Below are 23,115 nucleotides of genomic sequence, written 5' to 3'. Positions count from 1 at the left end.
TTCGTCTCCCCGATATAGCAATCACCACAAGTGCAGCTCAATTTGTAAACCCCGGGGTACTGTAAATCAGGAATGACATCCTTCACGGATGGGATCAGGTCACGGATTTTGTGTACTGTATTGAACCGGACCAGGATCTTGTGTTTGTTTCGAATTTTGGAGATCTTTTTAGTAACGCCTGCTATATATGGTAGTGTGATGGTTTTGACCAGAGTATCAAGTCGTTGTTTCTGTATGGAGGGAGAAACAGCTTTGCGGATGGTACGGTCAGAGTATCCGTTTCTCTTGAGGGACAGATGTACGTGTTTTAATTCACTGGCCAGGTGGTGTTGGTCCGAAATGCAATGAGCCCTGTGGTATAACGTTTTGATGAGATAATTATTTTGAGTCGGGTGGTGGTGGGAATCAGGTTTCAAGTAGGAATCTGTGTGGGTGGGTTTCCTGTAGACAGAATGTCCCAATGAGCCATCAGGTCTCCTCTCAAACAGGCTATAAGGGTATCTTGCACTGTGGTCCTTCATGTGTGGTGTTGCATTTGGTGTTTTAATTACTTCATTTTTAAATTATATTTTATATTCTTTGGGTCTTTTGGTAAAGTCACGTAGATAGGTTCAAAGAAAATAACAAAACCAAAAACTACGTTTCTGATGACGACCGCTTGTGTTGCAATCGAAACGTAGTTTTTTCTTTTTTTTTCTTTGAACCTATCTACGTGACTTTACCGAAAGACCCAAAGAATATGAATTCCTGCAGTAACGAAAGCTTAAAGTAAATTACACTTTAAATTTCGCACGTTTAAAAAGTTGTTCAAGAATGGAAAATGTTGGGGCCGATACGTAGCTCAGCTTTTAATATGGGACGGAATCAATGGGAAAACGATGATCATTTAACGAGTTTTCGCTTTTCGGGCAATTTTCGCGGAAGCTATCTTGCTCGCTAAGCGAGAACCGGTCCGTACAAAGTTTGGTCACTACAGGAGCCGTGCAGTGTTGCGGCCCGTCCCCGCAGGCCCCTACTGCCACCTCTGTAACTCTGCCCACTCTGTAACTCTACCCACTTTGTGGCCCTGCACACTTTGTGACTCTGCCCCCTCTGTGCCTCTGCCCACTCTCTAACTCTGTCCACTCTGCAACTCTGCCCACTGTGTGGCCCTGTCCACTTTGTCGCTCTGCCACCTCTGTGATCTGCCCACTCTCTCTGTAACTCTGCCCACTCTGTAACTCTGCCCACTCTGTAACTCTGCCCACTGTGTGGCCCTGCCCACTCTGTAACTCTGCCCACTGTGTGGCCCTGCCCACTGTGTGGCCCTGCCCACTCTGTAACTCTGCCCACTGTGAGGCCCTGCCCACTGTGTGGCCCTGCCCACTCTGTAACTCTGCCCACTCTGTAACTCTGCCCACTGTGTGGCCCTGCCCACTGTGTGGCCCTGCCCACTCTGTAACTCTGCCCACTGTGTGGCCCTGCCCACTGTGAGGCCCTGCCCACTCTGTAACTCTGCCCACTGTGAGGCCCTGCCCACTCTTGTGGCCCTGCCCACTCTTGTGGCCCTGCCTACTTTGTGGCCCTGCCTACTTTGTGGCCCTGCCTACTTTGTGGCCCTGCCTACTTTGTGGCCCTGCCTACTCTGACATCACCCCCATCGCGACCAAAACGCGGGCGGTCGTGGAGGGGAGGACGCAAATACCGCGGATTTCACTCTCCCAGCGGTTGTCTGTGTTGGAGGTGAGATGGGCCTTGTTGTCGCCGCTGCTGCTGCTGTGCCTCTGCGTCGTTTCAACAGCCCCTCGGCGCTTGTGTGTGAAATGACTACCAACTTTGCTTGGCGAGTAATACATCATCACAGGGGTGAGAGAGAGAGACGCGGCGGCTGGGCTAGACGCGGTTGCTTCTGGCCACCACCGCCAGTGCATTCGCCCGGACCTCAATAGGTGCTCGCTAACAATAGCACTTCGTCACCAAGGAGTCTGATGAAGGCTGTAAGCTACGAGGGTTTGGCTGTTGTCGGGTTGTGTGGCTCTTCTGCAGCGTGAGCTGATACCGAATACTATAACTCCTCTCTCCTAACTTAAGGGTTCGGGGTACAAACATTACGCAGTTGCGAGATCGACCTCGGTTCTGTTACATAAACATCTGGGATTCATGATTTTTGTTTTAAAAAAAAAGTGTTTTGCTCTTCCAGACTTAATGTTAACCCGCACGCAATGTGCTTAAGTGAGCAAGCAAGCGAAGCTTAGGGCCGGAGTCTCATCGGCAGGGTCAGTCTTGAGACGTTTTCTTAGAATTGTTTCCATTGCTGAACTGTGGCAGATTATGTAACGTGTGGGTGTCTAATGTGATTGTATTATTGTATTATGTGTACGGATGCTATTGCTACACGTGCTTTAATCGCCATCGGTCATGATCAGCCCACTGCTGGATGAGGGAGTAATTTAATTTCGCATGCTGCCTTAATTTAAACTCGACAGCTAATAGCGGCGTTGGATTTCCACGTGCTCAATTTTGTGATGAATTGACTGTGTTGATGTTAAGCTTAACCCTGCGAATGCTTCACGTGCGTCAATATTGCATACGCGACATTGTGTGCACTATGTAATTAACATGCAAAATATGTAAGGTATGCATTGGTGATTGATTATTGGTTTAACACTGCCGTGGTATAACCGTGGATTCTGTAATATGCTGTAAACATTTAAATCATTTTCTCTATGCCGAGCGTTACTGAACACAGTTATCAGCGATGCACACACACATTGGTCTATAACACATTGGTCTATAACACATTGGTCTATAACACATTGGTCTATAACACATTGGTCTATAACACATCGGTCTATAACACATCGGTCTATAACGCTTGTTGTGACCTTAAAAGAAACAGATTAATGTTAAGAAGGGTCATTTCCCGAAACGTCGCCGATTATGTACAGCCTGCTTTAGTACAGAATTGATGCAATTTTGCATGCTATAAAGTAATGTACATTGTAAATGTACTGTGTGCATTATGCTAAAGTGTGTAAACTATAATGTAATTTACTATAGTGCATGTACAGTATTTAGTTGTGGTAGTCGGTACTCTATTAAGCAGCGTATCAACTACGAATAATTAAGTATGTGTCCTGTATGAATATACTGTACCGAGAGTATGCATATATACTGCTAGACTTTAAATTCGAGTGAAGTACTGTAATTATGTACAATATACTATATTTAGTGTGTACATTATAGACATTGTAAGTACTGTACTGTCAATGAACACTTGAATTATTGTGTAAATATACTATTGTATATGCATTGTCGACATGTTTGGCATTATTGTACAAAATGATAACCAAGTGAGGGTTTGCTTCATCACCAACGTCGCATAAGCTCACTGACCAATTGACCGGTCCACACCCAGTACAGATTTTGTGTAACGTAGATATTAAAAACACCCGACCTTCATGCACAGTAATGATGGACCATTACCAATCTCGCTTACATTCACGTTCACAGTACGTTTGCACGATATTTTGTTCGGTATGACAAAAGGTTTAACTGTCGTTTGCTATAGATGTTCACATCATGCCTTTTACCTTCCAGAGAATGTCTTATGTGACGTGCTCTGTTGACAAATTAGACTGTAATCTCCATATATAAAAGGCAAAGTTGTGATTGTGTGTGTCTGTTCAAAATGTTTAGCGTACTTCCCGACATGCAACAAACTGGAAATTTGCCATGTCGGTATTTTCCAGACTCTACACCATGCAAAAATTATAAAAATTGTCTTTAGTTTTTTTTTTGGGGGGGGGCAGCTCAATGTATAGATTTTTTTGCACGGCAAGTGAGCTGTGACGTCAAATCTGTCACGTGACCCGCGCATGTGGAAGCGTAACGCATTGTGGTGTAGTGGTTAGCGCGCCGCGCTACGAACCCGGCGACCCGAGTTCGATTCCCGTTCACGGCCACCACCTGTGACGATTATTTCAACCGCTTCTGGGCCTCCCCCTAGGACGACTCAGCCTCAAACGAGTAACTGCTGTGGTGTGTGAGCATTGCCACTGGGGAGACAAAGGCGGCCGGGCGTGGTGGATCCAAGTCCCGGGCGAAGCCGGGTAGTACAGCTAGTGCTATATAAATCGGGGAGCAGGTTGAATCAAATGAGTATTAATAGGAAACAACTGCACTCAAACTTTCCAAGCCATGCGTTCTTCAGTCTGTCATCTCCAAACCGGGATTGAAATTTATTTCCATAAATTCGCCCGTGTAAACTCATACAGAGGCGCTCGCATCTTCACTGCTCACCTTTTCCATCTGCCTGACATCCCCTGACGTGTGTCTACGTTCTTTGATTTGTCTTGTCCAGCTGTGCCACCCTGCGACACGAGCCCCTCTTAAATCGACTCCCGGATGCTGCGGGAGCTGAGACCCGGTCATGTGCACAGCTCCAGCCACGGCGAGGGTCTTCGCTGTCATCGTATTGGGCATGTGGCTGGTAATGACATCATCCTCCACAACTCAGTTCTTTTTCCCTTAACAGCGCAGTTTATACAGTATATTAATAAGTAATAGTTATTTATTTAGACCTTTAATCATCATGTGCGCCCCAGTGGCAAGATGTTAGCTCCCTCGCATTATATGGAGGACGTTGTAGGTTCTATCCCGACGCCTGTATATTTGGAGTTTGCCTGTCCCTCCCGGTCGTTGTGTGGCTCTTTATACGGGTCCTCCGGTTATTCCCTCCACATTTGAATCAACGTGCATTTAGAGTATTTGGCTCCTATAAATGTCCACATGATAAGCCACTTCATTGAGATACAGTGGTACCCCGGAGATCGAACTTAATTCGTTCCAGAAGGCCATTCGAACACCGGTTCGAACACCGAATTAATTTTCCCCATAATAATTAATGTAAATGACATTAATTGGTTCCAGACACAAGCAATCTCTCATAAAGCATTTTTTCACGCAGTTTACAGTAATTACATGCATAAAATCATACCAAAAAAACAATAAACAAATACATGGACTAAATGAATAAATATATGGAATAAATGAAATAAATGAACATTGAACTTGACTTTACCTGTAGTAAGGAGAGTTGATGGCTTGAGTGGAAGGTGGTGAGGAGGAGGTGGTAAAACCTTTGTCTGGGCAAGCGTCATGCACGCTGGCCATACGCGTCTCAGCCATACAGGTTCTTTCAAGTCGCGATTGGCCGTTCGACCTCCGAATTTCGTTCGGTTTCCGGGGCAAAAAATGTTGGGAAATATCGTTCGAACACCGATTTGTTCGAGTTCTGGTGCGTTCGGTCTCCGAGGTTCTACTGTATCATTTTTGGCCAGGTCACTTCTGAAAAAGAGCAATATAGCTCAGTGGGCCTTACCTGGTAAAATAAAAAAACAGTTTATAGTTCGGTTTAGTTTTATCATGCTTTTGGTGTTTCTTAAATATTTTGTTGGAAAATAAAAGACGAGCGCGATAATCATGATATTTTGCAAAACAAACAATATGATTAGCGTGGTTCCTATATCGCAAGGTATATATGTATATAGACATACTGTATTACCATGTACTTTTATTTTGTCAGTGCTGCAATAATAATTACTGCCCTTTGCCAATCTACTTGAAGAAGGCTTCCCCATGCCATGCAGGTTTTTGGAGTTTGACCATACTTCATGCTGATCAGTGCGGGCTGCTGAAGTTTCCTTATTTATATTCTTTATTTAGCATGTAAAAAATCACCCCCACAGGTTGGATTAATCTCTAGGCATCACGAGATATAATTTTCACACTATTGTAATGCATGTGGAATACATAATTTAACACGTAGGATTTCGTGACCAATATAATCCATAACAGAGGTGTTTGGGTTAGATCGCATAAATATATAAATGTGTCGTTAAAACCCGCCACCACCCGACACAGCCAACTTGTAAGGGTTGTCACGTAAACAGAACATGCCAATTTGTCACAAACTGAGTGACGTTTCACCAGTAATTACAACTAGCTTCATCAGGCGACAGCCAGATTTGTGGAGAAGTCTTACTGTTTTGTTCCTTATATAGAGGCGTAGATGTGTGGACCACCCTACGCCTTGATATAAGGAACGATCTACTCAGTTTGTTAATGTTGTGGCTTGGCTCACCAACACACCGGTGTGCTGTACTAGTGATGAATTGGCATGTTCTATTTACATGACAACCCTTACCAGTTGGCTGTGTCGGGTGCTGGCGGGTTTTAACGGCACATTTATATATTTACGTGATCTAACCCAAAAACATCTTATGGAATACATAATGGCTGCAACCTGTAATGCTTCATTACACAGGTAGTGTACACATTTCTGACTTATATGAATCGGAAGTAATCAATTGTTCCACTTAAGAATCAAGACACATTGTTGTGGGAGTGAAAAATCTATTTTAATTGATTAAAACAGAAATGTAGGTGCCTTGTTGGCGGTTGTCTGCACAGGCACATCTTAAACATTAACCTACCACATTTGTTCATAGTTTATTTTTTCTTCCTGACCTATTCTATTTCAGCTAAAGCATTTGTTTACTAATATTTACTGCTGTAATGTTTTAATTCATTTGTCAGTGGTCGCCAATCAGTACATTATCATCACCACCACCACCACCACCAAGCACATGGCTGCTGAAGCTTTATTTTAATATATCTTCCCGTTTGTTTTTCTTTCAATCAGTGTTTCTTGTGTTATCAAATGCGAATAATGGTAATATATTGTAGTTACAAATAAGACTGAAGGCGTGCTGAAAAGTCTAATGAGATGGAAGGTGGCATGTGCCGCAAATATCCCAAGAGTATCAGCTGGAGATGGTTATGCATGGGTGATGGGCAGGGAAAGAGGAAGCCAATGGATCAGTTGGTGGGATAATGTGAGCAAAGGGACAGGACTTTCCATGAGAGACACTGAAGACTGCAGATAATAGAAACCATCTGCTGTCATGCTCATCGACCCCCAGTTATGATGATGACATAAGATAGGTTAAACCTATCAGGGTATGAAGCTGTTCTGCCAAAGTATTCTTTTTCTTGGCAGCAGGAGGATAGTTTGTTAGGTGAAACACATCAATGATTTCTGCCGTTGTCAGGATTTCTGGGCGCTCATATTTTTCTACTGCTAATCAGAGCTCCAACATGCATTATTAATCAGGCACAAGTGCGATCTCTCCTGATCTCAGCTTGACTGCTCCACAATCTCACAGTGGAAACCTGTCAGGACAAAAAACTACTCTTCGCATGATGAAAATCATTTGCATATGCAGGGCATTAACTTTTCATGATACTCTGCGAGTTTTCCTGCTGTTTGGCCATTTTTTTGCATCAAAATTGTGGAATAAGGGTTGTAGCAAAATTATTGACAACCAAAGACTCTTTTAACTATCATATTTTGTCAAATAAAATTTAAACTGCATATAAGCACACCCTTTGGCAGCAAATCCAGGTGTGCTTATATTGGAAGTGTGCTTGCAAGATTCCCATTTTGCATTTCCTCCACCATTGTAATGTGATAAATAGAAACACACAGATGAGGAAATAGCATCAGTTTAAAGACATAATTATAACTGTTAAGGTAAATGGGCTTTGGGCAGAATGTGTCACTGGAAGGGATGATTGCTGATGTTCTGGAATAACGATGATAGAGTGGCAGCCGAGGAACGGAGCACATCTGACAAAACGTGCACCTTGAAGGTAAAGCGATCAACTTGGTTTTGCGTGCAGGTGCTCAGCGGATTATTACCTCACCGGATCGTGAGAGATGGCGGGCGGGTGGGCTAGAGGAGCCCTTCACCCAGCATTGGATTTGCAGTGGCTGCTCGTGCTGAGTGGGGTGTAGCGGTGGCGCAGTAGTTTGCGCGCTGCGCTCCGAAACCGGGGACCCGAGTACGATTCCCACTCATGGGCCAACACCATTGTCGATTATCTGAATTGGTCCTGAACCTTCCCGAGGATGACTCCGACGGGCGAGCATGGCGCTGGCCACCCACCCCTCGACCCCCTCATGTTTTCAGAAAAATCTATAGATAAAACAATACTGTACCTGCGTATTCCTGGATTTATCTAAAGCGTTTGATGCAGTAGACCATAGCATCTTATTAAATACACTTAGAAGCCTACGATTCACTGAGCACACAGTTAATAGTTTTAAAAGCTACCTCTCTTCACAAACTCAGATTGTATACACTGGTAACCTGGTGTCAAACACAATTGAAATCACTAAGGGTGTACCTCAAGTTTCCATTCTTAGAGCTATCTTGTTCTCCCTTCATATCAATGACTTGGGTACACCATTTGAACATTCTGATGTTAACGTCTTTGCGGATGACACTATTTTGATAGGTGCTGGCCACTCCCCTGAAGATGCGTACAGGAAATGACAGCGATTTTAATACAATTCAACTAATCTCACGTAAGCTGGTTCTGAATGACAAATCAAAAGTGATTTGTTTTTCTCCAGGAAAATACAACCAGCAATTTTTCCGAAGCTATGCACAATCAAATTAAACAGTTTGATCAAATAAATTACCTTTGGGTCATTATAGACTCTAAACCCACTTTCCAGGATCACATTGAATGCACTGAGAGGAATGAAAAATACTAAACTAGCTTTATCTGCAGACATAAACATTGCTTCCCAGCTAAGTTTCGGTTAGAGTTGGTAAGGGCTACCTTGCTACCATTATTTTATCACTGTGACATTGTGTACCAATCCTCAAATACAATGCTGAATAAGCTCATTTTCACTTATCATTCCACCTTGCTCTGGATGCCCCTTATAAGACCTGCCATTGTGACTTGTACATAATTGCAGAACGATTCGCCAGGTGTTGTTTATTTACAATATCCTTAGTGGTAATTCGGTAGAATGTTTGTTGGATCTGTTGACACGAGAGTGGCAGACCTAACCTGAAGAGTTTATCACTCCTGTTAAACGTTGCCAGATATAAAACAAGTTTTGGTGAAAGAGCATTTTCAGTCGCTGCCCTTAGTCTCTCGAAGAATATTACCACAAAACTTGGTCTGCAGTCATTGTCGTCGATCAATCACTTTACTTTTTTAATTTCAAGTGAATCCTGCTGAGCTGCTAATGTATAAAACATTAGACGCGGTATAAATATTAATTGCCGGTAAGCGACCACTCTGTGTGCAAATTTTGATTTAAAGCTTTCGTGACTGCAGGGATTCATATTATTGGTTCTTTCGTTAAAGTCACGTAGAAGGGAAACAATAAAATAATAAAAATATATACGCGACTTTACCGAAAGAACCAAGAATATACACTCTGTGTGCGTTATTTACACTAAGTTTTTTATGGATGCTGTGTTTTTTTATTCCTCAATATAACGCCATCGTTTTTGAGACTGAATCTCCATTACATTTACTATAGCAGATTTAAATTGGTAATTTTTAGAGGTACAGCGTGGTATTTGATAATAATTGAAATTGAACTTCATATTTCTTAAACATTTTTTATATTGCGCTTTTGATTTGCTAGCATTTTTTATTCCGCTTATCTGTTATTGTTTATTATTTATTTACTTTACTGTGACTTGTTGCATATGTCAGAGAAGCGGCGATGTTGTTTTTGTTGATGAAAACCGATCTAAGAGCAGCTTGGCTCAGAGTAATTCAAAGTATAAGAATAGGTTTTGATTTAAAGCTTTCATGACTGCAGGGATTCATATTCTTGGTTCTTTCGGTAAATTCACGTAGAAGGGAAACAATAACATAATAAAAAAATTCTCACGAAGTTTTGACTGCAACACAAGCAATCATCATCAGGTGTGAAAACCACAACAAGAAAATTTGAAAAAGTGGCGGGTTTTATTTTATTGTTTCCCTTCTACGTGACTTTACCGAAAGAACCAAGAATATCAGAATAGGTTTTACCCTTTCTGGCAATAAACAGGTGTTAAGATGTTCAAACACCAAACAGAAACCGTTTGCAAGGAATTATGTCTGCATTAACCACACATACTTGTGGTGAGTGTGCAAACAAAAATATGCATTGTCTTTGAAACTGATTGGTCTACTCCAGAGACAGCCTTCTTTAGGGCCTAGTCTCAACCAGTGTTAGACCAGAGAATGCCAAAAGGCGAAAAGTTCAAAGGGTAATTCAAAATAAACTGAACTGTTCGACCAAGTGCTCACGAACAGCACTTGACCCAACAGTCTGTTAAGGCTATACAGGGATCTTTGTCTTGGGGGAGTTGGTGGGGGTAGATATGTGCATGTATGAGAGTGCGACAGGGCTATGTGATCGAGTCGAGAGTGTGTCAGTGTTTTCAAATATGTGGCTGCAAGAAGGTGATATAGGCTATACGGGAGATCTTGCACTGTGGTTCTTCATGTGTGGTAAGTAGAACATTTTATGTTTTATTACCCTATGTTACAATTATAGTCATTTATATTTCTCATGTAAAAAAAAATGCTCGTAGAAAATCTTGGGGCTGAAACATATCTCAACTTTTCACATGTCAGTCAACGGGAAAACTTTTGATCGTTTAATGAGTGTTCACTCACTGAGCAATTTTCACCGAACGTATCTCGCTTGTTAAGCGAGACACACCTGTATCATATTAGAGTTACAGCTTTACATCCTTTGAAAAAATAAGGTTCGCTTTTCCAATGACAGCATTTGTTTTTGCCCTCTAATGTCAGCGAGGGCAATTCTTGTTAAACACACTTGGTGTAAAGCCCCAGTGTTTTACACGTACGTTTTCTTTCAAGATTGCATTGTGTCTCGATTGGGCACTCTGCCTGGTTTTTTGTAAAATAATGTTTCATCGATCGTTGGACGTTAACGCTTTCCTCAGCGTTACGGTTACTACCTCTTGAATCTACAGTGAGCGGGCATCAGCAGCAGTAGCAAAGAACTAAATCCAGACTGTAACAGTGTCCACACGTTAAAATTAGAAATCAATTAATAATACAGCCGGCTGACTGAAATAATTACTCAAATATACCACTGTATCTTTAGCCATGCGTATATCTCATTTGGCTTGCATCGCAGAGGGGAACGATTTTGCTATTGCCTTCATTGACATGGTGATAAAAGGCTTCTGTCCATTGCTCACGAAATCAGCACTCATTGAGGTGAGAGTGATTGGTCACAAATATCTAAACTAAACTATTAAACTAAACTAAAAACTAAACAATTTTTTTATTTTGCCAGCAAGGCCACTGAGCTATATAGCTGTTTTTCAGAAGTGACCTGGCTCCAAAATTATAGCTCAACGAAGTGACGTTTGTGGACATTTATAGCATCCAAATACTCTAAATGCATGTTTGTAAATGTGGAGGGGAAAACCGGAGGACCAGAAGAAAAGTCTACGCAACCACGGGGAGAACATGCAAACTCCAAATACACAGGCGTCAGGGTTGGGATCGAACCCATTACCTTTTACCATTACCAAACCCATACCAGACGAGGGAGTTTACATCTCTCCACAATGGCGCCCCATACACGTACAGCCGTTTTGCCGCACCGTGTGGATTGTGTGGGTTGTTTGACTATACTCCACGCTGATCACTGCAGGTGTTGGTGAAGACAGCGAGCACAGACATTTAAAGTTCGAGGTACAGAAAAACTGGATTTTGCCCACCACGTAGCAGTGCAGCTACAGTGAGGGGAAAAAAAGTATCTGATCCCCTGCTGATTTTGTACGTTTGCCCACTGACAAACAAATGATCAGTCTATTATTTTAATGGTAGGTTTATTTGAACAATGAGAGACAGAATAACAACAAAAAAATCCAGAAAAACGCATGTCAAAAATGTTATACATTTTTTTTGCATTTTAATGAGGGAAATAAGTATTTTACCCCTCTGCAAAACATGACTTAGTACTTGGTGGCAAAACCCTTGTTGGCAATCACAGAGGTCAGTCGTTTCTTGTAGTTGGCCACCAGGTTTGCACACATCTCAGGAGGGATTTTGTCCCACTCCTCTTTGCAGATCTTCTCCAAGTCATTCAGGTTTCGAGGCTGACGTTTGGCAACTCGAACCTTCAGCTCCCTCCACAGATTTTCTATGGGATTAAGGTCTGGAGACTTGCATTGTTAAGTAGCTGATAAAAAATATATACATTTCACATTTAATGTCGTCCCAGACCAAAACCAGTCTATCGCTGTTGGCGAAATCACACTAGTTGTGTTTCAGAATTGTTTCGAGGAAGGTAATTGGTCATCTTATTTTTTTGTTTACAGCACTTCATAAAATGTGCCTGTCTACAAGGAATGTGCAAAACGTGTCTGGCACATTCCAAATGTAATTATAATAATCGTAAATAATTAATAAGACCTTTCTCAATCCACTGCTGTATGAAGGCATTCCCACACCGTGTCAGTTATTGCCAGCGTTGTTTGACCATACTTCACCATGTAAGTCAGAGTGGCTTCGTGAAGTATCCAGCACCAGCTCGGATTTCGCTTGCCACTGATGTTATCTCCGGACACATTTTGGACTTGGATTGCCAAGTTTAGAGTGCAGGGCACTAACCACTGCACCACTGCTCCTGCTGCCACTCTATAATTACAATTTTGGGTCCAAAATCTTCTTATTTGGTCTAATGTAAGTATATTAGAGAATTATATTACATCCACACTTAATCACTATCTACCACTGCAATCAATATGTTTCATGTGACCGATTGAATCGCTGATTGCATTGTCAGTGATTCATTAATATAAACTTTTTAGAATCACTTATAATTCTGGCAACTGTAGCGTGATTATTGCACTTTATTTTAAATAACATATTTCCCCCTATAATTAAAATACTATTTCGTCTTATCTTTTGTATATGTTGCTTTGCAGTAGATTTAAATTGTGTTGCTTCTATCGTCTATATATGTTTAGATTTACACTGGGCCGGGCTTGCATGGGCGGACACTGAGCATTGAACAAGTGCTGTAGGCTGCTGCGAGGCAACATTGTCAACAGGATGCAGCACTATACAGCAACAATCCATTGTTGTAGTGTACTCTGCGCCAACATATGTGTGCTCCCGCCATCGCCGACCTGCACTAGCCAGCATGGTGAATTATGGACAAACAACAGCCTCTATGGAATAGGGGAGGGCCTCATCCAGCAGTTGATTGACTAAAGTGCTGTCCATGTACATATACTATTAAACAAAAAACACCTTTACAGTAAAGGCTCTTGCCTCAGTGGTCCCGCATCTGCTGACTAAATTAAGGTTACAGTTATTGTGATCTGCATTTTAAGCTCACTTTGAATTCATTTGGAGACGATGATATGTGTTTAAATTTGCTGTACATCATTGTTACAAGATTGTCCAAACCTCCTGAAGGTTAAGAATGTATATTTGGACTGAATTGTACGGGGAGACATTTTCTCGGTGATAGATTTTGTTCACCTCTTGTTGATTTCTATACGTGACACCAAGGTCAATTTCATTGCCCTTTCTCAAAGAGCAATGCTAGATTTCTGGTATGTTCACACACTGTCTTTCCATTAATCATGAGAATGCACTTATTTGAATCAAAATGCAATCATTTCAGGTAAGTAACTTTGACCTTTTTTCAAAATGGAATTGTTTCTGTTTAATGGCCAATACTGGTACCATGTGCTGTGATTTACAGATTTTTTTTTACATTACCATCCTGATTATAACTGAATGTATAGAATATGTTATGTGCAGCTTATTACCGATGAAAAGGCATTCCCTGCATGCAAAAGCTTTTTATAAAGCATATATAAAGGAAAGATACAATTTTATCCTGTTCATGAGGAATTTAGATTTTTTTTTAATACATTAAAATATTGTACTATCAGCAGCGTTGCTGTGAGCTTTTTTATATATATGCTTTGGCCTTTACCATATTTTAATTGGCTTCGGTATGACAGGCAATTCCGGTTTGGCCTCAGAATTTTACGGACTCCTTAATCCCTACACTAATTTCCACTCTTGCAATGTTGCACGGCACCAGTATGCAACACTATAGTGTGATACCGTTCTGATAAAGTCAAGCATTAAGCCGGCCGCATGTCGTGTGTGTGTATATGTGCATCACAAGCAGAGTGTGATTAGCGTCACGTAAGGTGGCCAGAAGGGAGCAAACTCCCTGGGAAACGTTATGAAAATAGCGCGGTAATCTCCACGGGGTTTCTCTTCAGCAATGGTGGGAGATTGTGCAACACGAGGTAAATCTGAGCAGTACGGACAGTATTCCTGCATTGTGAAGATTGTGTTGTTCCAGTGCAGGAAAACTGGCTCTCTGATGTGTTGTCCGGCATCTAAATTATTACCTCTGGCCCCGTACGGGGATTGAACCCATAACCTTGACCGTAGTATTTTCACCTCTGAGATCCAATAAAACCAGGACTTGTTATGGAAAGAAGAATATGTTTACAATAGCAGAAGAAGCCAGAACTACATTGCCTTGAGTGGTGTATTTTCACTGCTGACACTAACGGCGACTTCTAATGTCCTGGGAAGACTTGATTTCCCAGGACAGCAGCTACCTGGAAAAGAGGGCTATCCTGGGAAAACCAGGCAAGGTGGCAACCCTATAAGGTGGCACAAAAAACACCATTGGGCTATACAGCACACTCGTGAAAAGCTATGCAAGAAGGATCCTGTGTTTTTAAACAAGTGTCTTCTGCTGCTGTAGTTGATCACATTAAACAGCCTTGATAGGAGTGCATTGATCAGGCTATTTATTTCACAATAGTGGCATTGCCATGCTATTGATAAACCGTCACCAGAGGAGAAACGATGTGCTTATATGTTGTCCTCGTAGCATGATCCTGGAACAGTCTGGCATTTCATCTCCAGTTAATGTCTGCTCTTCCTAAGCTGATTAGTTTTTTTTTTAAGATAAACTGAATTCTTTGTAAGGGTTGAATGCAATGTGTGTCTGAGATCGTCTTGTTGCTGTTATCCCTGCTGCTGTGCTAACTACATCTCTGAAATTATCTCCATACCTCACAGAGCTCTTGACTGGAAGTCAAAACATCACGTCATGCTGTAACATGCTGTTAATCCTCCTGATGACCTAATCGTAATTAAATAATTTAAGGCTTTTGTCAACTACTGAATGATGGTTGCTCTATTCAGTGTTGATTTTTACCATATTATACCATGCTAGTGGGGGTAGGTTTGTAAAGGGGGGGCAGGGAGCACCTGTGACCGGTTCAGATATCACTCAATGCTGATGTTAGCTATGGTCAGGAATCAAACTCTGATCGCTGGGCACATGACATACCGCGTGAACCACCATGTGCAGTGTGTAGCAGCTTGAGCAGCATGTGGTAATTACAGAAAGCTGCGCTGTGGCAGGGGAAGGGGGGTAGTGAGCACTGGGGTTTGAGAAACACTGCCCTAGGTGGTGATGGGATCGCTGTGATTTGTCTGGCTTGGGCGGACAGGTGTGCGCGATGCCAGAGAGCCACGTGGAGGAGCCCATGGACTGCTGTGAAGCGTGGGATCATGGGAGCCGAGGGTGCCTCCTCTGTGCTGCAGGTTTGTCCGAAACTGTGGAAACCTGCATAAGTTACTGGATTGGGATTACACATGGCTTTCCTCGCCCCCTACTGGCACGCTAATGCCCATTTGCTGGCCTGGTGCGGAGTCACTGTGTGGCACACAGATGTGATGTGATCTAAAGCGCTCTTAGTCGTCCCACCGTAAAGGAAGTGATATCAAACGCGTATCATAACGTTAAATCATCCTTGCCTCCCCGGCTCAAAGATGGCAAAATTTATCAGTGCAATAAAACATCGCATGTCCAACCATCACGTATCCACCCTGACCAATTAATCGCCCACACCCAGTGCAGTATTACCGCTTGGTGCAACTCATTTTCTATCAATGTTAACATATCCAACCTTGCTTTTTGGTTCTTTCGGTAAAGTCACGTAGAAAGAAAATAAATGTAACAATAGAATACGACGTTTCGATTGCAACACAAGCAATCATCATCTGGTACGAATGCATGAGAAAAACAAACCTAGTAAACTCAGAAATATAATGCAAGGCAACACAGAGAGTCGGCTAACATAACAGTCAACACCCTACCTGGTTGATTACGTTCTTCCAAAGAGTGCTAAATTTGAGAGAGACAAAACACAGACACGGAGACACATAGACAGACACATAAGCAGAGAGACAACACAGAGACACACAGAGAGAAAACAAACTCAATAAAACAAACTTAGTAAAATTTGGAAATGTAATGCAATGCAACACAGTTGGTCAACACACAATTGACGCTTGGCCTGGTTGATTACATTCTTCCAAAGATTGCTAAATTAGAAGTTAAGTGTTAAATTTGAGAGAGAGAGACAAGACACAGACACGGAGACACAAAGACAGACACACAAGCAGAGAGAGAGACAACACAGACACAGAGAGAGAGAGCGATAGTGTAGCGGTTAGCACGCTGCGCTATGAACCTGGCGACTCGGGTTCGATTCCCGCTCACGGACAACACCAGTGACGATTATCTGAACCGGTCCCGGGCCTCCCCTAGGTCGACTCAGCCTCAAATGAGTACCTGGTGCGGTGTGTAAACATTGCCACTAGGGAGACAAAGGCGGTCGGGCGTGGTGCTGGCCACCCACCCCCTCGTGTACCGTTCCGGCCTTCATAGGTGCTCGCTAACAGCACTTGCCCCAACAGTCTGTTAAGGCTATATGGGGGATCTTTGTGTACGGAGCGGTAGTGTAGTGGTTGGCGCACAGCGCTACAAAAGTGGCGAGCCGAGTTTTATTCTTGCTCACGGCCAACACCAGTACCTGGTGTGTAAACATCATCACTGGGGAGACAAAAGTGTTGGCCACCCACCCTCTCGCGTGCCGCCGCACTGGCCTTCATAAGTGCTACTCGCTAACAGCACTTGCTCCTACAGTCTGTTAAGACTATACGGGGGTCTTTATGTGCGCGTATGTGTGGGGGGAGCGGTCAGCGCGCTGTGCTACCAACCTGGTGATCAAGGTTCAATTCCCGTTCACGATCAACACCAGTGACAATTATTTGAATGGGACTTGGGCCTCCCTTTGGTCGACTCAGCCTCAAATTAGTACCTGGTGCAGAGTGTAAATCGCCACTGGGGAGACGAAGGCAGCTGGGCATGGCAGGGGCCACTCACCCGCTCGTGTGCTGTGCCGGCCGCTGCTTGCTAACAGCACTTGCCCCAATAACCTGTTGAGGCTACACCGGGGATCGTTGTCGTTGGGGTGTGTGTGTGTCTTTGTGTGTGCACGTGCCCCGTGGGTGTGTGTGTGTGTGTGCAATTGCGATGACTCATTTCCCCCCTTCTGGCTACAAGCTAGCATCAGTACTCAAGGTATGTGAAAATAAAACTGTTATTTTGCCTATTTATGTTACTTTATTTTACGTTTTATTTACTGTTCAGTATTTTTAGTGTTACATGTAGATTTACACTATTCTTAATTACAAGTTTAACAGTGCCTCCCTTTTTGATTAACCTTAACACATTTCATAACACTGACCGTATGGACATTTAAATACAGTGCATCATTGTGTTCCGACTTACGAACCATTCGACTTGCAAACGGCTCTCAGGAACGAATTAGGTTCGTAACCCGAGGACTGCCAGTATACCTTAACTATGACTAGAAACTGGTGTTTTTTTACCCAGTGTTATTCCGACTGTGTCATTCGCATCATGTCTTGGGACAAAGAATACTTTTGGAGCTCATCGCCTTTACCAAGCCACAATGATTAAACGTGGTAAAGTATGGTCAAATAAATCCCATGACCCATCGGACGTGGAGAAGCCCATGTCAGGCAGTCGATTGACCAGTAGACTGCACAGGCATGTTAAGGCTGCAATAGCAACACTGTGTAGCCTGCTAGGAACGTGGTCGTAGGTGAAAGCCGAAGTGCTGAATGAGGAACGTTATGTTTTGTTACAAGCTAGGCATGTACAGATATTAACTTGGTACGTATGGCGTTTCCCCCATTCCTATTGCACAGTGCTGTTACATTGGTGCTCTGATCCATGTGGATGGAATATGTCAGTAGGAGGAGGATGTTGCCCTGCAGTTTTAACCCAGTTCATTAACTTGCAGGTAATTCTTCCAATTTTGGCACATTTGTAACGTGACGCCTGCACGCACGGCCCACTTTTTATCGAACACCGTTGTGGGATGTTTAATGTCTACTTTGAAGTATGTGGCGCATATTTACGACGGTGCTACTCTATGCATTTGGGAAAGTGAAGTTTAGGTTTGTGAGATCTCTCCCTCTGAATTTGTTACCATGACTCTGTTTATTGACTGATGCACGTTTCGGCTCTATATTCGTGTCTGGTAAATATTGACGGATTGTCTCTAAACTCGCAGTGGCTTCAGGCTAATGGCAAACGATAAAACCAGGAGGTGTGACCTTGGAAATAATGAATGTGACTTTTGGATGGCACCCCTAATATTTATGGTTATTATACCAGTAGTATTAATTAGGTTGGCCGCTAGGCTCGAACCACGAACCTCTGCAACAAGCGACTAAAGTGCTACTGCTCGTCCGTGTTTCTGCCCAATGTCAACTCCCAGCTTTTCTCGTCGCTTCAGTCATTGATTCATCGTCTTGTTCTTACCGTCTCCTTTAAATTGTTTCGTGGTTCTTTCCATCTTGTTTTGTGCAGTTTGGTGATGTTATATGTAACATGGGCATGGCTTTTGCACAGAATGAGCAGAGATAAACTGCTTTAATCAATAAATTGTTAATCGTTACATGCCCGACTAGTCCGCTGAACTTGCAATCGTAAGAGCAATGTTTCAAAACCCTGCCGGGAGTCCGACACCCAAGCCTGCCATGGGATACTGGCGCCTGCCATGGGAATGCAGAATTTCTACCTCTGGCTCTAGGCTGCCAGCACAGCTGAATGCCAATGTAAAATGATTAACTCTTGACGAAATTCCCACCAGGCGACAATTGGCATGCAGATGGGGCAGTGATGAATTTTCTTATTTTAAACCAGCACAGTTCTGTGTAAATGCTTTGGGCATTGGTTGCCAGCTAGTAACAGGATAAATTTAGACTTGGAGCCCACCGGGCATGAGGCTGAAGGTGACTTGTCATGTATTTATGGATGGAGAGAAAGTGAGCTCCAGTCGTTGAGGAGCCAGCGACTGTTTAAAAAGCCTTCTCCTGTTTCTTGAGTCTGTAACTACTTGCAACATTTGATGTTTGTGCGTGAAATTAACGTAGCCGCCCGAGTTCTCAAGTAATTGCGCGACTACCAGCGGATGGCGAGGTGCGTGTGGCAGTTGCATTTTCGTGACTGTGTTCCCTTGATACACTGATGGCCAATGCAATATTTTGTAAATGTGCCTCAAGAAATACAAAGTCGCCTCCTAAGTGGGACGCGTCTGCCACGCGGCAGTAGTTTTGTACACTACACTTGCAATCCAGAGGTCGCCGGTTCAACCCACGGCAGGTTGAACGATGTTCAAGTTTCTTAACTCTTCCTCTGCCTCTGTCCACTCAGCAGTATAAGTGGGTTAAGCCACAGTTGGTCGATCAGCAGCTCGCATGTGGTGGGGTAAAGTGTGGGTACTCCCACATTCCAAGATGTCCGGCCGGGGGGGCCGATGGGGCTGGGGGGAGGGGCGACTGAACCGGGGGGGGGGGTCGATGGAGCCGGAGGGGGTCGACGGAGCCGGGGGGGGGGGATGACAGAGCCGGGGGGGTGGGCGACAGAGCTAGGAGGGGCCGATGGAGCCGGGGGGGGGGGCCGACGGAGCCGGGGGGGGGGGGGAGGGGCCAAGGGCGCGAGCAGTGGGAGCCGACACTGGCTTTCTCATACATCATACACTGACTCACTCGCACATCATGCACTGACTCGCTCATCATGCGCTTACTTACATCATGCACTGACTCGCTCATCATGCGCTTACTCACTCACACATCATACACTCGCACAACCACTGACCCATTCACTCATCATACACAGGTTCACTTATCGTGTGCTGGCTCACTCGCACATCATACACTCACTCACACTGCCGCTGACTCGCTCACACATCATACACTGACTCACTCATCATGCGCTGACTAACACATTGTGCGCTGACTCACACATCATACACTCACTCAACCTAATACTGACTAAATCTTCATACGCTGACTCGCACATCATACGCTGACTCGCACATCATACACTCACGCTGCTGCTGACTCGCTCACACATCATACACTGGGAGTGTCGTGCTGCCAGCTATGGCTGCAGGTTTTTGTCGTACGTGTTATGTATATCGTTTATTGTTAAATTTAAAATCACAGTTCCTATGATTACTGTTACATTGTTTTGTAGCTTTATTTTGGTCTGGTTGTGGTGTAATAGTTTTCTGCAATGTAGATTCATATTTTGTTTGTTGCGGTTGCACCCGACTTAAGAGCCGCATAGCTCACAGGGCTGTACCTAATAAATGAAACCTGAAACTTGATGTGAAAGTCTAAGTAAACAACCCTATAGGAGAGGCTCTCTAGACCTCCATCTAGCGGGGAGGCCCTTCTGCCAACCTTTGGCATAAGAAAGCAAATTGCATGGCTGCACTGTTACCTACAAGACAGGACACTTGTGATTCAAGGTTTGAAGTTTTCACGACTACAAGGAATCATACTCTTTGTTTTTTTCGGTACAGTCACATAGGTAATAAATAAATGAAAACTAAATTAAATCACGACGTTTCGGGCGCAACACAAGCGTCCGTCTTCAGGTGGGGACAACGCAGCGAAAGCACAACCGCTTAAGTGTGTGATACAACATACATTAATTGAAAATAATTAATTCTCACGTGTACAATCCGGCTTGTATGTATGCATATTGAACTTCTTTCGCACCGTACGTAGCCAGCCGTCCTAATTGGAGGTGCGGGGGGTTATGTATAGTAAGCATATTAATCGATTTCATATGACAAGTTACTACACACATGCTACGGGATTAGTAAATGTCCCTATGAAATTCTCATGACCAGCAGAGCATGACGTCGTGGCATGCGCAGAACTGGAAGATAACTTATGAAGTCACTTCAGTAGACATCCCACACCCAACGCCAGATGTGCTCCCTAAATCGTGTTGGTATCTAGCATTGCATATATTTTAGACCCCAAAAAAATCTGTATTAATAATGAGTGCCATATATGAATCCCAGGAAGCCTCACTGAGTCTCAGGACCTTTTTAGGAGGAATCCTGCATTGGGATTTTTGCCCAAATGTTATTCACGAGTAGATTAATGTAGCAATGAGAAGGCTGCACAATAAAGTTTTGACTGAAATCATCTGCCTCATCTGTATCGGAGTGTTTCCCCCTCGCACGCGTGGAGTTTTTTCTGGGTTTCCGGATTCACCCTCGACATTTAGAAACGTGCGTTTAGAGTATTTGGCCGCTTTAAATTTCCACGTCAAAAGCCACTTGGTTGACCTATCAATTGTGGCCAGGTTGCGTCTGAAAAAGAGATATAGCTCAGTGGGCCTTACCTGGTAATATAAAAAAATAGTTTATAGTTTAGTTTATCTGCGGTTCCTCAGCGATTGTGAGATGCAATTTATATGAATGATGACACGATATCTTATTGATATTTATACGGCGCCTTTGCCAAGGCCTTTACCAAGGTGCTTTACAGCATTTGTAAAATTGTATGTAGCATGATAATGATTTGAAATGAATAAATGGTTTATTGTAAGTGGTAGTGGCATTTTAATGACAGTAGTACAAGAGGGACTGATAAAGAGAGGTTGGAATAGGCCTGGTCATAGCTGGAGGGCAACAGAAAGCTGGGGGGCTGAAAAAGAATGGGGCATCATTGCATTGGGCAGGAGCAAGGAAGGGGAAGGGGGCCACTGCGAGCGAGTCCCTTGCACCGGCGCCGACGACGACATCCACGTCGCCCGTACATTGCAGCAGTGGAGTCCCGGCCAGGCCCGCAACGAGGAGGAAGACACAGCGCTGACAGGGCTCGCTTATTATAATGTGGGAGGACACCAGAGTACTTGGAGAAAACCCACCACATACAATGGATGACATTGATCGGAGATGGAGCAACGAAGTTAGCTCATTTGCAGGCATGAGTGAATGATTGAGAGATGCCAGCAGCTTCGAAAGTCCTTCACCTGGCAGTGGATTGGTCAGAGCTGGTGGTGGTGATATTATGGTAGCTATTTTATCTTGAACTTGATAATGAAAAGTAACACACGCATGTGCCTTAAGAATAACGTCGTTTGTTGCTAGTGCATACCGCTTGATATGAAATTGTTACAAAACATGGTTATGAATGCAACAGTTTGGAACAAAAAACTTTAAAGTGCGTGATGAAGCATGGACAGATTGAGAGACGGAATGCATAGATTTGATAACACGCTGTTTAATGACATAATTTAAACTGGTAAGAAAGTGGGCTTCGGCAGGATATTCCGCTAGAAGTGACGATGGCCGATGGTCATTAATAGAGATGGAGTGGTAGCCAAAGTACGGGACGTGTCTGAGAAGTCGTCCATCCAGGAGACGGAGCGATGAAATTTGCTCGTGTGCAGCAGTTGCTGGTTTATTATTACATCGCAAGATCATGAGATGGTGGTGGCTTAGGGAATCCTTCATCTAGCAGTGGATTGACCGTAGCTCCTGATGATGTTGCTGTGACATGGGTGGGAATGTGGCGATGCAATAAAAACAACGGTATTGCGTTTTCCTTCCCGAGATGATTTACGGCACAATTTATCGTGGATTGAACCCGCGTGCTGTGCATGTGGAAAATGAGCTGTGCATCATATTGAGTTTTTAGCTCAAACAGAGAGCCGAACAAATGCGTGGCTTTGTTGTGAAACGAGGTTAATGGGAAAATGCACTCTCCTCTTGTCACATGTTTGGTTGACTTGGCAGCTTTTACTATGGCCATAACTGTGGAAGGTGACCCCCAGTTCTGGCCAGCCATGTACGAGTCTCTGTTAAACACGTCTGGCATGCGGCGCATCCAGACAGATACATTATACTGCCTATGGGAGTAGTCAGTAGGGTTATAGTTTTTCATCGCATGGGTTTGGGAATCCATTATATCCACATTGCCCCACACCGTATTGTAGAGGAACAGAAACAAAATGGTTCTCCCGCTGCATAGAGTTTC

The 23,115-nt window shown here is 43.6% G+C and overlaps 1 protein-coding gene across 3 annotated transcripts in view; it reads left to right on the top strand.

Moving 5' to 3' along the window:
• The first annotated feature begins 1,600 nt into the window (after nucleotides 1-1,600).
• LOC116955652 (tumor necrosis factor receptor superfamily member 14-like) overlaps nucleotides 1,601-23,115 on the top strand; it is a 28,066-nt gene continuing 6,551 nt past the window's right edge. The window contains exons 1-3 of one of the 3 annotated variants that reach the window (XM_032976862.2): nucleotides 1,601-1,722; nucleotides 4,343-4,471; nucleotides 15,399-15,492. In XM_032976862.2, the coding sequence (XP_032832753.1) occupies nucleotides 4,412-4,471; nucleotides 15,399-15,492 (154 nt within the window). In that variant the 5' untranslated portion in view covers nucleotides 1,601-1,722; nucleotides 4,343-4,411. Of the gene's footprint in view, nucleotides 1,846-4,342; nucleotides 4,472-15,398; nucleotides 15,493-23,115 lie in introns of all 3 variants that reach the window. The other 2 variants (XM_032976863.2, XM_076053530.1) reach the window with 2 other exon arrangements.

Source organism: Petromyzon marinus, chromosome 61 (genome assembly GCF_048934315.1).
Source record: "Petromyzon marinus isolate PM22_M1 ecotype Great Lakes invasive population chromosome 61, UKy_Petmar_22M1.pri1.0, whole genome shotgun sequence".
Classification (NCBI taxonomy): domain Eukaryota; kingdom Metazoa; phylum Chordata; class Hyperoartia; order Petromyzontiformes; family Petromyzontidae; genus Petromyzon; species Petromyzon marinus.
Note: the sequence above shows the minus strand (reverse complement) of the source record. Positions and strands in the feature narration are given on the sequence as shown.